Genomic DNA, 12,421 nt, shown 5'->3' on the forward strand with positions numbered 1-12,421 from the left:
CATTGACACATGAATTTCTCTAACCCTCACCCATCCATCTATAATACCTTCTGATCTATCCCCTCGTAAATCCCTTCAACAACCTTTTCATACCCAGTACCAAGAATAGGGCGAAACAGACCACCCCGGCCATCAGATCAGAACACATCCCCGTAAACACTCTATCTTGAGATCAATGCATTCATATTCTTAACTTTTTTGTCTTTTACTATGTCCCCTCAAGTCTCCAAGTTAATACTCCGACCGAACCGCGCATACAGCGCCACCTTCAACTGCTGCAGCTCCTCGCGCAGATCACTCAACTTATCCTCTAGACCGGATACCTCGGTGTCGATCTGCTCCGTGGAAGAGGAGAGCAGGGACTGCGCTTCTTCCAGGGGAAGTTGGAAGAATGAGTCGCCGATTTTGTACCTGGTTTGGTTAGGTTTTTGTTCTTTTAATTGGGGGGGTTTTCGGCATTTTCTTTTGACATATACGCATGTGCTGGCTGGCTAGGTGGTGGTGGAGGGCTAGAGAGTAGAGGAGAGGGAGGTACTTACGGGACTAATTCATCCTCATCCGCGAGTTCCAGTTCCGTCGAGACTTCCTCGAGATCTTCTTTGTCTTTCTGTGCGTGGGGATTAGCTCTGTCCAGCTACCCATCTCTTTTTCCTCCTTCATCTCTTCCCTTATCGGGGAAGATCCAGAAAGGAATCCGAGGGGCTAAGGGCGGGGGAAGGAAAGAAGGAAAAACGAACCTGCTTCGCCTTCAACAAATCCTCCAGCACCGTCTCCCGCTGATGCAGCCGACTGAACCGGTTAATCTTCTCCTGGTCCTCGCGACGGACTTCATTGTCCTCGCTGCCACCAGCAGCGACCTCGTCTTCTTTCGAGAGCTGGCGGTGCAGTTTTTAGCTTATGTCTTCTTTCTCTTTATATTCCCTCCTCCTCTTCTCCCGCTGAGGTAAGGCAGGGGTATGTACATACCATGCGCGTCTGCATCATCTTGAGAGAGGTTGCTCTGCTGCTTCTCTGTTTGGTTTCTGATGGCCTTTTGGTGGGGTGGATTGAGGCACTTATTGGTTGCTGCCAGGCCGAGGGGTTAGTCAGCGATGGGAGTCACGTGGGCGTCACGGGGAGGTGGCAGTGGTTTGGATGGATTTGATCTTTCGTCTTACGGAGTATACTGGAAGGTGCTGGAGATGAGTTGGTTTATTGTGAGTGGTGCTTCAATGTTGATTGCTTGTCTTTTGCGGTTATTTTTCTTGGTCGTATTTTTGGTTTATTGGTGAAGTATTTCGATATGTACATGTACTATAGAGAAGTATATATTTGTGTAGGCATTTAGTATGGACATTGACTTTATTTCCATTTCCTATTCCTTTTCATTCCTTTCCTTTCTCTGACAATAATCCCATTGTGCTAATGAGTGGTTTCACCACTATATAGATGAGGAGAGCAGGTCGGGTGACATCATCATCCTCGCCCATCATCTGGTCGCTCCGAGCGAATCAACCTTCGAATATTTGGCAGACGAGAGCAGAGCCCCAAAGTGCTTCGAACAACTCCTCTTTTGCCTTCTGGAGATACTGCTCATCAGATCTCGAGGCTACGACACTCCACGTGGACTGTGTCCGTCCCAGAACATCTCTCGTGCCGTCATATTGTTAAGTACTGGGCACACCGGAGAATCCAGCGACGCTCGGAGAAAACCAACATCCCGACCACCGCATCGAGCAGCTCGTCCATCGTCTTCCATACCAGCCATTCCGCCCCAGTCTCGATTTCTCAGCTACTTGGGCATATCTCGACACGACGCTCATCCTGACCCCAAACGAGCCCGACCTTTCCTCCTTGCATCTGTCGAACCTCTTACCCGTCCTTCCCTCCTTTTTCCGGCTCCCCCCAGCGCCCGTTGCGAGCTCTTCACAGCATCACCGCCGATCCGCGCAACAAAAATCACCCACCACCTCGGTTCTCTTGTTAACGACGTTCACGCCTCCGTTTACAATCTACTCACATCATGCGGATATCTTCCGCCCTCTACTCCTCCGCTGCCCTCCTCTCCTCTGGCCTCGCCTCCGCCCGCGGCTTCGACTGCCAACACATTAATGTCGGCGGATATAAATATGACCTCAAGCCTCTGGGCGGAGTCCACACTCTATACCATGTCAATGAGACGGACAACTACGTGGTCAACACCACGTATGTGATGAATATTTGTGGGATCTTGAAGGGCGCGGCGAACCGGGATGGGATGAAATGTGGTACTTCGAAGAATAGTACGTGACTCCTACAATTTTTCCTATCTCTACCTATATTCTCTACACGAGGAGGGATACGACCCAGGACACATTAAATCAAGGAACGTCTGGCTAATCAGGGCTCACTTCCAGTCTGCGGCTTCGAATACAAACACGCCCCCGACGGCTCCGAATCCAAACACCCCTTCCCGATCGTCGGTCTCGACCCCGTCGGCCACGGCTCCAAAGAGACGGAGATCACGCGCCTCAAGACCGACGACTCCGACCAGGAGGGTCTCCGCGTGAGGCTGTCCGGCGGCAGCTACGAGAACGAGGACGGCAAGAAGAAGAGCGCCGGCGCCGTCATCGAGTTCCAGTGCGATCCCGACCGGTCGGGATTAGAAGGTCTGACGCCCCAGGCGGACGACGGGCCCGAGGACGATGCAAAGCAGCGTCGCGACGAGGATCGTCGCAGTCTGCAGTTCAAGAGCTTCGGGCTTGTTGATGATGATTCGTATGTGTTGCGTCTGGACTGGCGGACACGGTATGCGTGCGATAACTACGTCGATGATCATAAGGGGGATTCGTCGAGTCATTGGGGGTTTTTTACTTGGTTGATTATTATGTGAGTCCCCCTCCTTGATATTATTTTTACTATGGTGGACCTCTCCTTTTGGGATTGAATTCCCTCATGAGGAATAATTGAGCGAAGACTGACCCGGGATAGTCTCTTCCTTTGCATCGCCGCCTACCTCATCTTCGGCTCCTGGCTGAACTACAACCGCTACGGAGCTCGTGGCTGGGACTTGCTCCCTCACGGCGACACTCTCCGTGACGTTCCCTACATCTTCCAGGACTGGCTTAAACGGGTGATTAACACGTTGCAAGGGTCTGGTTCCAGAGGAGGATACAGTGCGGTGTAGATTTCTTTCACCATTTATGCCTTTCTTTTTTTTTATCTCTTTTGAGGCATTTGGTCTTGGCTTTTGTTATGCTTCCTTTTTTTTTGTGCGAATGTCATGAGATCCAGATCTCTCTTTCCCTCGTCCGACCTCTAAACCATATATCCTTGTGAATTTGAATTGTGAAGGTGTAATGGAAGAAAGAAAGGAAGGAAGGAAGGAATGGGTAATTGAATAATTCCCATATTAGTGTCGAGGTATCAGACAGGTTGGATATGAATATGAATAGCTTATGGATATGGATATGGATGTGGATGTGGAAATGGATACAGATACAGATACTTCTCTCCCTCCTATGATGTCTTAGGTAGGTACCTAACTATCCAAACTGTATGAATGAAATTCACAACCTCCCCTGCTAGAAGGGCTGCCACTCCATGGCTCATGGCGTATAGGTCCCCAGACCCGCGCCTGAGAATGACTGAAGGGCAAGGGGAGAAGAGAGTAGTTTACACGGGGGTATTCTGTTCTATTTGGATCCTCTTGATTGGAAGTACTTACCTGCCTATATATAGGTAGATAGATTGGGTACCCCAGGAACCAGGACTCCCTATCCATTCTTTTGAGATAGGATTTACTGACTGGGTACACGACTATAACAATGACGCCGACAGCTAGTTAAACACAAGGGACCAGTCATCAAGAAAAAGGAGAACAAAGATCTACAGCACGCAATCGACATATCTCAATCACGCAAGCCGAACAAGACAAGACAAGACAAGAAACGATCGATCGATCCCCGTCCCCAAAACCAATGATACCGGATTCCCTGGAGAGCACGACATCAGAAACAAATCAAACTCATCTTACAACTACGGAGTATGGAGAAGATATGGAGTTTAAAAACTGGGCTAGTATTCGTTATGACAATCTCCCAACATGCCAAACCCATCAGATCAGCAGAACTCAAAGTAACTAACATCGAGTAAGGAAAAAGCATTGCAAATGGCGTCATCACGGCTAAGATCTCATCATCAGGAGCGGTGAACCCGCAAAAATCAGAAAACAACACGTAAAGTATAAAAAGGTGTTCGTTTCCCCTTGCCCCGACCTCCTGGTACATTCTGGGGGGATTTGGATTCGCTTGGGTGTGTTGCAATTTCCCTTTCCCTTTCCCTCTCCCATCCCTTGTGTCGTCTCACCTACTTTCTTTCTTCTCCCTTTCTCACCCCTTCACTCCTTCGAAGCAGCCCTCAGAAGTCTACACCTTCATGGCAAATTGCTTCATATACAAGTAGTCTGCCATGTTCTGATCCACGGCTTTGCGAATCTGGGCGGCGCCTTCGGGGCCAAACTTCTTGGTCCAGTCGGCGTCAAACTCTTCTTCTGTCTTGACGGGGCGGGCCTGGTGGGTTGGTATATTAGATGACCATGCTCTCCTTGCTTGACGTTCTTTCCTTCCCCTATGACCTTCCTGGTTTTCTTTCACGCTTTCCCTTCCTGTTGAACGGAAAGGTAGGAAGAGAAGACAGGAAGGGCAAAAGGGACAAGGAAGGGGTGAAGACAACTTACATGCTTTCTAGCCACCAGCCCTCCCGACTCGATTGCATCGTTATGGAATCCCCTCCACTTCTCGAACGCCTCACTCACGAATCGATGATCGTCCTCGTTGTCCCAGTCCAGCATGCTGGGACTATAATCGATGCCGACGCTGCGACAGAAGGCTTCCATCATCGGAGCCGGCTTGTCCAGCATGTCGTCGGCGTCGACGACGCAGATCTCAGCTCCGGATTCATGGCCTGCCCCAAGACCGCCGACCACCGGCTTCAGCTTCTTCGAGCTGCCGTCTAGCTCGTCGGCGTCGTCCTCCCTCGTCGCGATGTGCGGACCGATGAGCCCCACGCTGCGCAGGTAATCGAAGGTGCGTCGCACCTCGTCGTACCCGGCCTCGGCGGGGTCGTAATAATAGAAGCCCGTGACGTCGTCCAGCGGCGGGATGGTGCAGCGGAAATACGACGGCACGCTGTAGTGCGGGTCGCGGATGAGGAAGGCAAAATGGAACTGGGAGAGGATGGACAGGGGCATCACGGTGGGGTTGCCAGGCTCAGGCAGGGTGTCGTATGGGAGTGACGAGGCAGTCTGCTTGGACTGCTGCTCGTGTGTCCCATTTGCGACCGCCTCTTCCTGGTGGCCATTCGGCTGCTTTCCCGCACCGTTGGTGACCCCGTCCGGGTGGTGGTCGGAGGATTCATGAGCGACGCCATTGCCGTTCATGCCTCCGACCGAGGCGTTGTCTACGGGCACAGAGCTTCCCGTTCCGACGCCACGCTTGATTCTGTTCAGGGATGGCGCGATGCTGGCGGGTTTTCCACTGGGAGGGAGAAGATAGTGGATGATGTCTTTAATGAAGATTCTCTTGCCCTATGAGTGGAGGTAAGTATGTGTCGGAGAAGAACGGATGACGAGAGAATAAAGGGAAAGATGAAAGGCAAGGTAGGGTTTGTCCGGGCGGACGATAGTTCAAGATCCGTCGTCATCATCTGCGTGCCCTTGGTAGACATGGTAGGGAGGTAGATTCTCATCCCGTATCGGGGGGATTCCCGTAGAAGACCCATAATCCGCGAGGAAATCGGAACCAAAAGGGAAAAAGAAATGCAGGTGCTCGAGAGATCATTTTCATCTCGTTTCGTATCATCAGGTTCAGACAGTAGGAATGTGACTTGAAAACTCCCATCTCAGTCCCTGCCACTTCCGATCCGTCAAATTGAATCAGATCATGACAAAGGAACCTAAGGGAGAGCAATTTTAAGAGCGAAAAAAGGTTCTCCAAGTCAGGGATTCTCGTAAGGCGGGCAGAAATTGAAAGATCAAGGAAAAAAGAAGAGAGATCGGACCTCGGAAGCTTCACGCTCGATTCTATCCATCACAGTCCGATACGTGGACTGGCTGAAGCCACTCTCCAGACGAGCCTTTTCATCGTTGGCAAATCTGGTGCCCAATCTCTCGGGGCCATAGTAGAAGGCATCGCCAAATGGCTCGTGAATACACTGAATAGTATCCCGACGAGTCATAAAGACCTTTAGTCAGGGCGAAGGATGAATTAGCATATATTGCTTGGCCATGGGGAAGGTCCAGGGTTTCTTGTTGATCGATGAAGATGCCGCTGGAACGCGATGAACTCACTCGTTCGAAAGCCGTCGAGCAGGCTCGGGGGTGAGTCGCCACGAAGATGGGTTTCTGAGACATGTTGATTTGGATTTGCTTTGCAAATTATCCAACAACTTATCTTGTCTCTGATTGATATTCTCCTTTTTTTAGGAGGGGTATAGAGAGAGATAGTTACTATTGTCTTGAATAACAAGACGGTAGATGGGGAACCAGTTTGCTCACTACCAGGGAGTTTCACCACCGGCGCAGCTTACTGTGACCAAGATCAATACAATTGACTCACTTTACTGTGCGTCGACAGTATCGTGAGGAAAGAGGATAAAACCCGTCGACTTGAGTCCGGAGAGCCAAAGTCGGGAGGATGTAAGAAGAGAAGTTTGAAAAAGTAAAAAGTCAAAACGATCTGGGAAGGGGCAAAGAAGGGAAGAAAAGTGGGTTTTATAGGATGGAAGTTGGGAACCGAAGTGGAAGTGGAAGTAGGAGGAGTTGCAGTTGGAGAGTTCGAGGGGGGCGATGGCGATACAAGAAAAATCAATTATGGAGTAAATCTGCATATTAATGGATGTTCCTCTTTGGTTGCTTTTATTTCTTTCTTTCTCATGAGGTATTTATTTCTCGATATTTATTGTTCTGGACATTTTTTCCCTTTATTTTTTTTACTTTGCTAGCTATTCTATTCTACCTGGCATGCATCTGTAGTTTTCTCTCGATCGACCGAGATCAAGTCAAGGCAGCAATTCCATGCCATGATACCTAATATCGATCCCAGAGAGGTAGGTCCTGCGAGGTAGGTCATTTCTCCCTCCACATATTCAGCATTATGAATCTTTCTCTTCATGCGATGCTGCAAATGTAGGCTCGGTGAATGAAACCCGAGCACGCCATCGAATAGCTAATTAACTCGTGGACTAGACCACGACTACTGTGTCTATACGGAGTCAAACAATAATAACCACAAGGCTTGCCCTGCGTCTAGAGACGCTGGACTTCACTAGACCACGCACGATGTCGACGGCAGACGCAGCGGCTGCCTCGTCTTTTCCCCTTCAAGGCATCCGCACCGGAATAACAAAGACCACGATGGAACTAAGGAACAATCGAGTGTCTGGGGTGGAGGGGCACGGAATTCCAAAATAACTTCAACGATGATTGCTAAATGCTGATGCTGCGACAGTGGCACCGGAGTGGGTAAAGGAAAGATCTACATGGGAAAATAAGCCCATTCGCACCTCTGACTTGCTCAGTGCTCGAACGATCCAATCCTTCCGATTCTGTTTCGGGCTTATTCCGGGTTCTGAGTGGCTACGGCGAGGGCCTGGACTATGCCCCAAGTGGATTCCAGTTCCTGAGCCATGGCCGCCTTTTTTTCGTTATGCGTCCAGCAATTAAAATAAAGTGGGTAACTGAACGGTCTACGGAGCTGTCGAACAGCCCGGCAAAAAGACTCAGAGAGCTGGGGGGGTTTGCCCGCCGGAGTTGACCCAGACCGAGAAACTGCAAGGCTGGCTGCAAGTAACTGAATTGCTTGGAAAAACTGGCCAGAGATTCCCTGTTACAAGGAATCCTCAAGCCATACGAACCAGGGTGAAAAATGGGCAATGTTCCCACTTTTGACGTCACGCACGGGCTGGAGGGGCATGGGATGACATTTGACCTGGGTCTTGGTCGAATCGAATCCTAGAGGAGGATCCAGAAGTTAAGAAAGGAGGGGAGGGGGAGCGAAAAGGAACAGTGTCGTCCGTCGAATCAGAAACAGGTCAGATCCGATAGATCATTTGGCATTGTGGCATGAAGGGCTGGGCGAGATCTCATCGTTCCGAGGTTGGACGGAGGAGAGTTCATGCGGATTGATGGTCGGTATCATTTGGTATTATCGCATGGATGTGTCATCGACTTTCTGGCCTCTCCGGGGCCTCTGCTACTGCTAGTGACTTTTTAGTTGACAATTTAGCCCTTGAACTTGCCGGCCGATAGACCGTCGTGAGACATTTTATGCCAATCAATGCAGAAGATCCTCAACGTGGGGGCGTGGCGGACTCGTATCAAGTTGACAATGGCCAGCCATTCGTTTCGCATTGGGACGATGTGGAATGCTTGATGTGGCTGGTCGATCCGTGTTTTTGATTTGATTCAATTGGATTTCGAAGATGTGGATGAGGGTGAGAAGGTGTTGATGATTTGGGATCCTTAAATCACTTACTAGTTATGTTCATAATGGAGATTATGTCAGCGAGGATAAAGCAATAAGGCACTAAGGCACTAAGGCATCAAGGTCACATGTAGATCAGGTGTCAGGCATGCAGGCATGCAGGCACTAAGGCATGAAAGTGACCTTGGCCAAGTCATGTGACGTTCACTGATATTCCACGTCCATAGGAACTACCAGGGGACCATCATGATTTCCAATTCCGACAGTGTCTTCAAGACTGACACCGACCTGTCTAGACCTTTGCCAACTGTCATATCCCCCATCAACCGACCTTCGTCCTAGGGATCGCCTGTCACGTTCCCACATGGCCTGACGACGTCACACCACGTGACATTGTCACGGCAAGCTCCAGATGTTTCTGGAAGGCGGTGGAAGGGACCCGTGTCGTCATGGCGCACCGCGGGACTTCTCGATGCCCAACTGGCTGTTATATAAACTCGGCTCACACTCGTTCTTGCTTCATCAGCATTGCAGCTTGGAAACAAACAATCAGAACATCAGAACCTTATCGGGAACTCTACAGGTAACTACTTTAAAACCTCTACTTCCTAACCTCGTTACCTTCGATCTTTCATTCTACATCGACCTCGACACTGTTATTCTCTTTGTCCCACCATGAACGGGGCTTCGTTCACAGACCGAGCCAACAAGGCTTTGCTGGACTCCAGCAGCCTCGCTGAACAATACTCTCACCTCCAAATTCTTCCTCTCCATCTGGCAGTCGCCCTCCTCAATCCTTCTCCCGATGAGTCGAAAGACCAAGAAGCTCCATCCCACTCCTCCCACGATTCTGCCTCTGCCCCTCTCTTCCGCCAGGTCGTCGAGCGCGCCCATGGCGACCCACAGCTGTTGGACCGCGCGCTCATGAAGCTGCTGGTCCGTCTACCCAGCCAAGACCCTCCGCCAGAGACCGTCGCCATCTCTCCCGCTCTCGCCAAAGTCATCCGCTCCGCCACCGACCTGTCCAAGACCCAGAAGGACAGCTTCGTGGCAATTGACCACTTGATCCTCTCAATTGCTCAAGATTCGCAGGTCCAGCGGGCTCTGGCCGACGCCAACATCCCTAATGTCAAATTGATCGACACCGCCGTGCAACAGATCCGCGGGTCCAAGCGTGTGGACTCCAAGACGGCGGATTCGGAGAGCGAAAATGAGAACCTCAAGAAATTCACTATCGACATGACCTCCATGGCCCGCGAGGGTAAGATCGACCCCGTCATCGGCCGTGAGGAAGAGATCCGTCGGGTCATTCGCATTCTCAGTCGGCGGACGAAGAACAACCCGGTGCTCATCGGTGAGCCCGGTGTCGGTAAGACCACGGTTGTGGAGGGATTGGCTCGTCGCATTGTCAACGCTGATGTGCCCGCCAACCTCGCCCACTGCCGACTGCTCTCTCTCGACGTCGGCTCGCTGGTTGCCGGAAGTAAATACCGTGGTGAATTTGAAGAAAGAATGAAGGGTGTTCTCAAGGAAATTGAAGAGTCCAAAGAAACCATCGTCCTGTTTGTCGATGAGATCCACCTTCTCATGGGTGCCGGCTCCAGCGGCGAGGGAGGCATGGACGCCGCCAATCTCCTCAAGCCTATGCTTGCCCGAGGTCAGCTGCATTGCATTGGTGCGACTACGCTGGGCGAGTACCGCAAGTACATCGAAAAAGATCAGGCCTTTGAACGACGTTTCCAGCAGGTGCTGGTCAAGGAACCCTCGGTCAATGAGACTGTTTCAATCCTCCGTGGTTTGAAGGAAAAGTATGAAGTGCACCACAACGTTAACATCCTTGACGGCGCAATTGTTTCGGCAGCAACGCTCGCAGCACGATACCTGACAGCTCGTCGTCTCCCCGACTCGGCTGTTGACCTGATTGACGAGGCAGCAGCCGCTGTGCGAGTGACTCGGGAGTCCGAACCGGAGGCATTGGACAACCTGGAAAGAAAGCACCGTCAACTCCAGATTGAAATCCATGCCCTCGAGCGTGAAACCGATGAGGCATCCAAGACCCGTTTGGAGGCTGCTAAGCAAGAAGCGGCCAACGTGACGGAGGAATTACGCCCCATGCGCGAGAAGTACGAAAGCGAGAAGGCGCGCAGCAAGTCGATCCAGGACGCCAAGATCAAGCTCGACTCTCTGAAGGTCAAGAGAGATGAAGCTGAGCGAATGGGTGACACCCAGACGGCGGCCGATTTGGAATACTATGCAATTCCGGAGACCAAGACTCTCATCGACAGACTCGAAACTGAACGGGCACGCGCGGACGCCGAGCAGCGCGCTCGTGGCGATGACGGCGGAGAGGCCCTCCTTGCCGATTCGGTCGGTCCCGATCAAATCAATGAAATTGTCGCTCGATGGACCGGAATCCCCGTTACTCGGCTGAAGACCACCGAGAAGGACAAGCTGTTGCAGATGGAGAAGTACCTGGGCAAGCTGGTCGTTGGCCAGAAAGAGGCGGTAACTTCGGTATCCAACGCCATCCGACTCCAGCGGTCCGGTTTGAGCAATCCCAACTCTCCTCCGAGCTTCCTCTTCTGCGGTCCGTCGGGAACCGGTAAGACCTTGCTCACCAAGGCTCTGGCCGAGTTCCTCTTCGACGACCCCCGGGCCATGATCCGATTCGACATGTCCGAATACCAGGAGCGGCACTCCCTGAGCCGAATGATCGGTGCACCCCCCGGCTACGTTGGCCACGACGCTGGCGGCCAACTCACCGAGAGTCTTCGCCGCCGCCCGTTCTCCATCCTCCTGTTCGACGAAGTCGAAAAAGCCGCCAAGGAAGTCCTCACCGTCCTCCTTCAGCTCATGGACGACGGCCGTATCACTGACGGCCAGGGCAGAATCGTCGACGCCCGCAACTGCATTGTAGTCATGACCTCCAACCTGGGTGCGGAGTACCTCGCTCGGCCCACCACCAAGGACGGTCGCATTGATCCTCAGACTCGCGAGCTCGTCATGACCGCTCTGCGCAACTACTTCCTGCCCGAATTCCTTAACCGAATCTCCAGCACCGTGATCTTCAACCGTCTTACGCGGCGCGAGATCCGCAAGATCGTCGACCTCCGCCTGGCTGAAGTTCAACGCCGTCTCGAAGACAACAGCCGCAAAGTTACCATCGAATGCACCGATGAGGTCAAAGACTATCTCGGTAAAGCTGGTTACTCGCCCGCGTACGGTGCCCGTCCTTTGGGTCGCATCATCGAGCGCGAGGTCCTCAACCGTCTGGCTGTGCTTATTCTGCGCGGCAGTATCTTGGACGGCGAAGTCGCTCGCGTGGTTATGCGCGATGGACGCATCGACGTCCTTCCGAACCACGAGGTCCCCGTCGACGAGGACCTGGATATGCTCGACGACGACGACGATGCCATGGCTGAAATGGAAGACGAAAGCGGAGACATGGATCTCTATGACTAAATGCATCGTCCTTCCTCTTAAAAAATTGCACATATTGTGACAACATTACATCCACAATCAAAAAGCACACATAAAAGCATGTTGAACTTTGTGAAATAAGGGTGATGCAAAAACATGATCACGATGATATGACACATTTGTTACTTGTTGCTCCATTTGGGTTGGCGTTTCTGCTTTCTATTTATCCTCTTTCCTTATCTAATTTCTTTGATATCCCTTTCCTTAATCCAAGGTGCAACTTGCATTACTTGATACTATTTCTATATCTACTTACCATGCGTACATGGTTCTAATTGTTATGAAAATAGGATGCATAATCAACTTAACTTCTATATTCATTTTTCTTTCTCTTTCTTTTATTTCCTGTCCGTAGAGAATTCGTAGATATAACATGAGTGCTTGAAAACCGTGGACAAGGCATATTTGGTGACTAGTTACCTACTACATTCTACCTGTGGCTATTATTCAGAACCCATGCTCCCACGGTGCAATTACCTTCAAGGGCATTCTGCAGCGAC

At 51.2% G+C, this 12,421-nt stretch overlaps 4 protein-coding genes across 4 annotated transcripts; 2 read left to right on the forward strand and 2 right to left on the reverse strand.

Moving 5' to 3' along the window:
• Positions 1–218: 218 nt before the first annotated feature.
• On the reverse strand, positions 219–984 carry LDX57_009934 (tubulin-binding prefolding complex subunit GIM3; the record flags this gene model as incomplete). Its single annotated transcript, XM_046091676.1, has 4 exons — positions 219–411; positions 540–607; positions 738–875; positions 967–984. 4 exons carry the CDS (start codon positions 982–984, stop codon positions 219–221), a joined length of 417 nt encoding a protein of 138 aa, XP_045947653.1.
• Positions 985–2,002: 1,018 nt separating this feature from the next.
• ATG27 (autophagy-related protein 27) lies at positions 2,003–3,145 on the forward strand (the record flags this gene model as incomplete). Its single annotated transcript, XM_046091677.1, has 3 exons — positions 2,003–2,261; positions 2,376–2,847; positions 2,950–3,145. 3 exons carry the CDS (start codon positions 2,003–2,005, stop codon positions 3,143–3,145), a joined length of 927 nt encoding a protein of 308 aa, XP_045947654.1.
• A 1,240-nt stretch (positions 3,146–4,385) lies between these two features.
• LDX57_009936 (uncharacterized protein) lies at positions 4,386–6,370 on the reverse strand (the record flags this gene model as incomplete). Its single annotated transcript, XM_046091678.1, has 4 exons — positions 4,386–4,529; positions 4,697–5,545; positions 6,019–6,201; positions 6,308–6,370. 4 exons carry the CDS (start codon positions 6,368–6,370, stop codon positions 4,386–4,388), a joined length of 1,239 nt encoding a protein of 412 aa, XP_045947655.1.
• A 2,602-nt stretch (positions 6,371–8,972) lies between these two features.
• On the forward strand, positions 8,973–12,182 carry HSP98 (ATP-dependent Clp protease ATP-binding subunit). Its single transcript, XM_046091679.1, has one exon. The coding sequence runs from the start codon at positions 9,117–9,119 to the stop codon at positions 11,901–11,903; it is 2,787 nt and encodes a 928-aa protein (XP_045947656.1). The 5' UTR covers positions 8,973–9,116; the 3' UTR covers positions 11,904–12,182.
• Positions 12,183–12,421: the final 239 nt, after the last annotated feature.

Source organism: Aspergillus melleus (assembly GCF_016097325.1).
Source record: "Aspergillus melleus strain CBS 546.65 chromosome Unknown contig6, whole genome shotgun sequence".
NCBI classification, from domain to species: domain Eukaryota; kingdom Fungi; phylum Ascomycota; class Eurotiomycetes; order Eurotiales; family Aspergillaceae; genus Aspergillus; species Aspergillus melleus.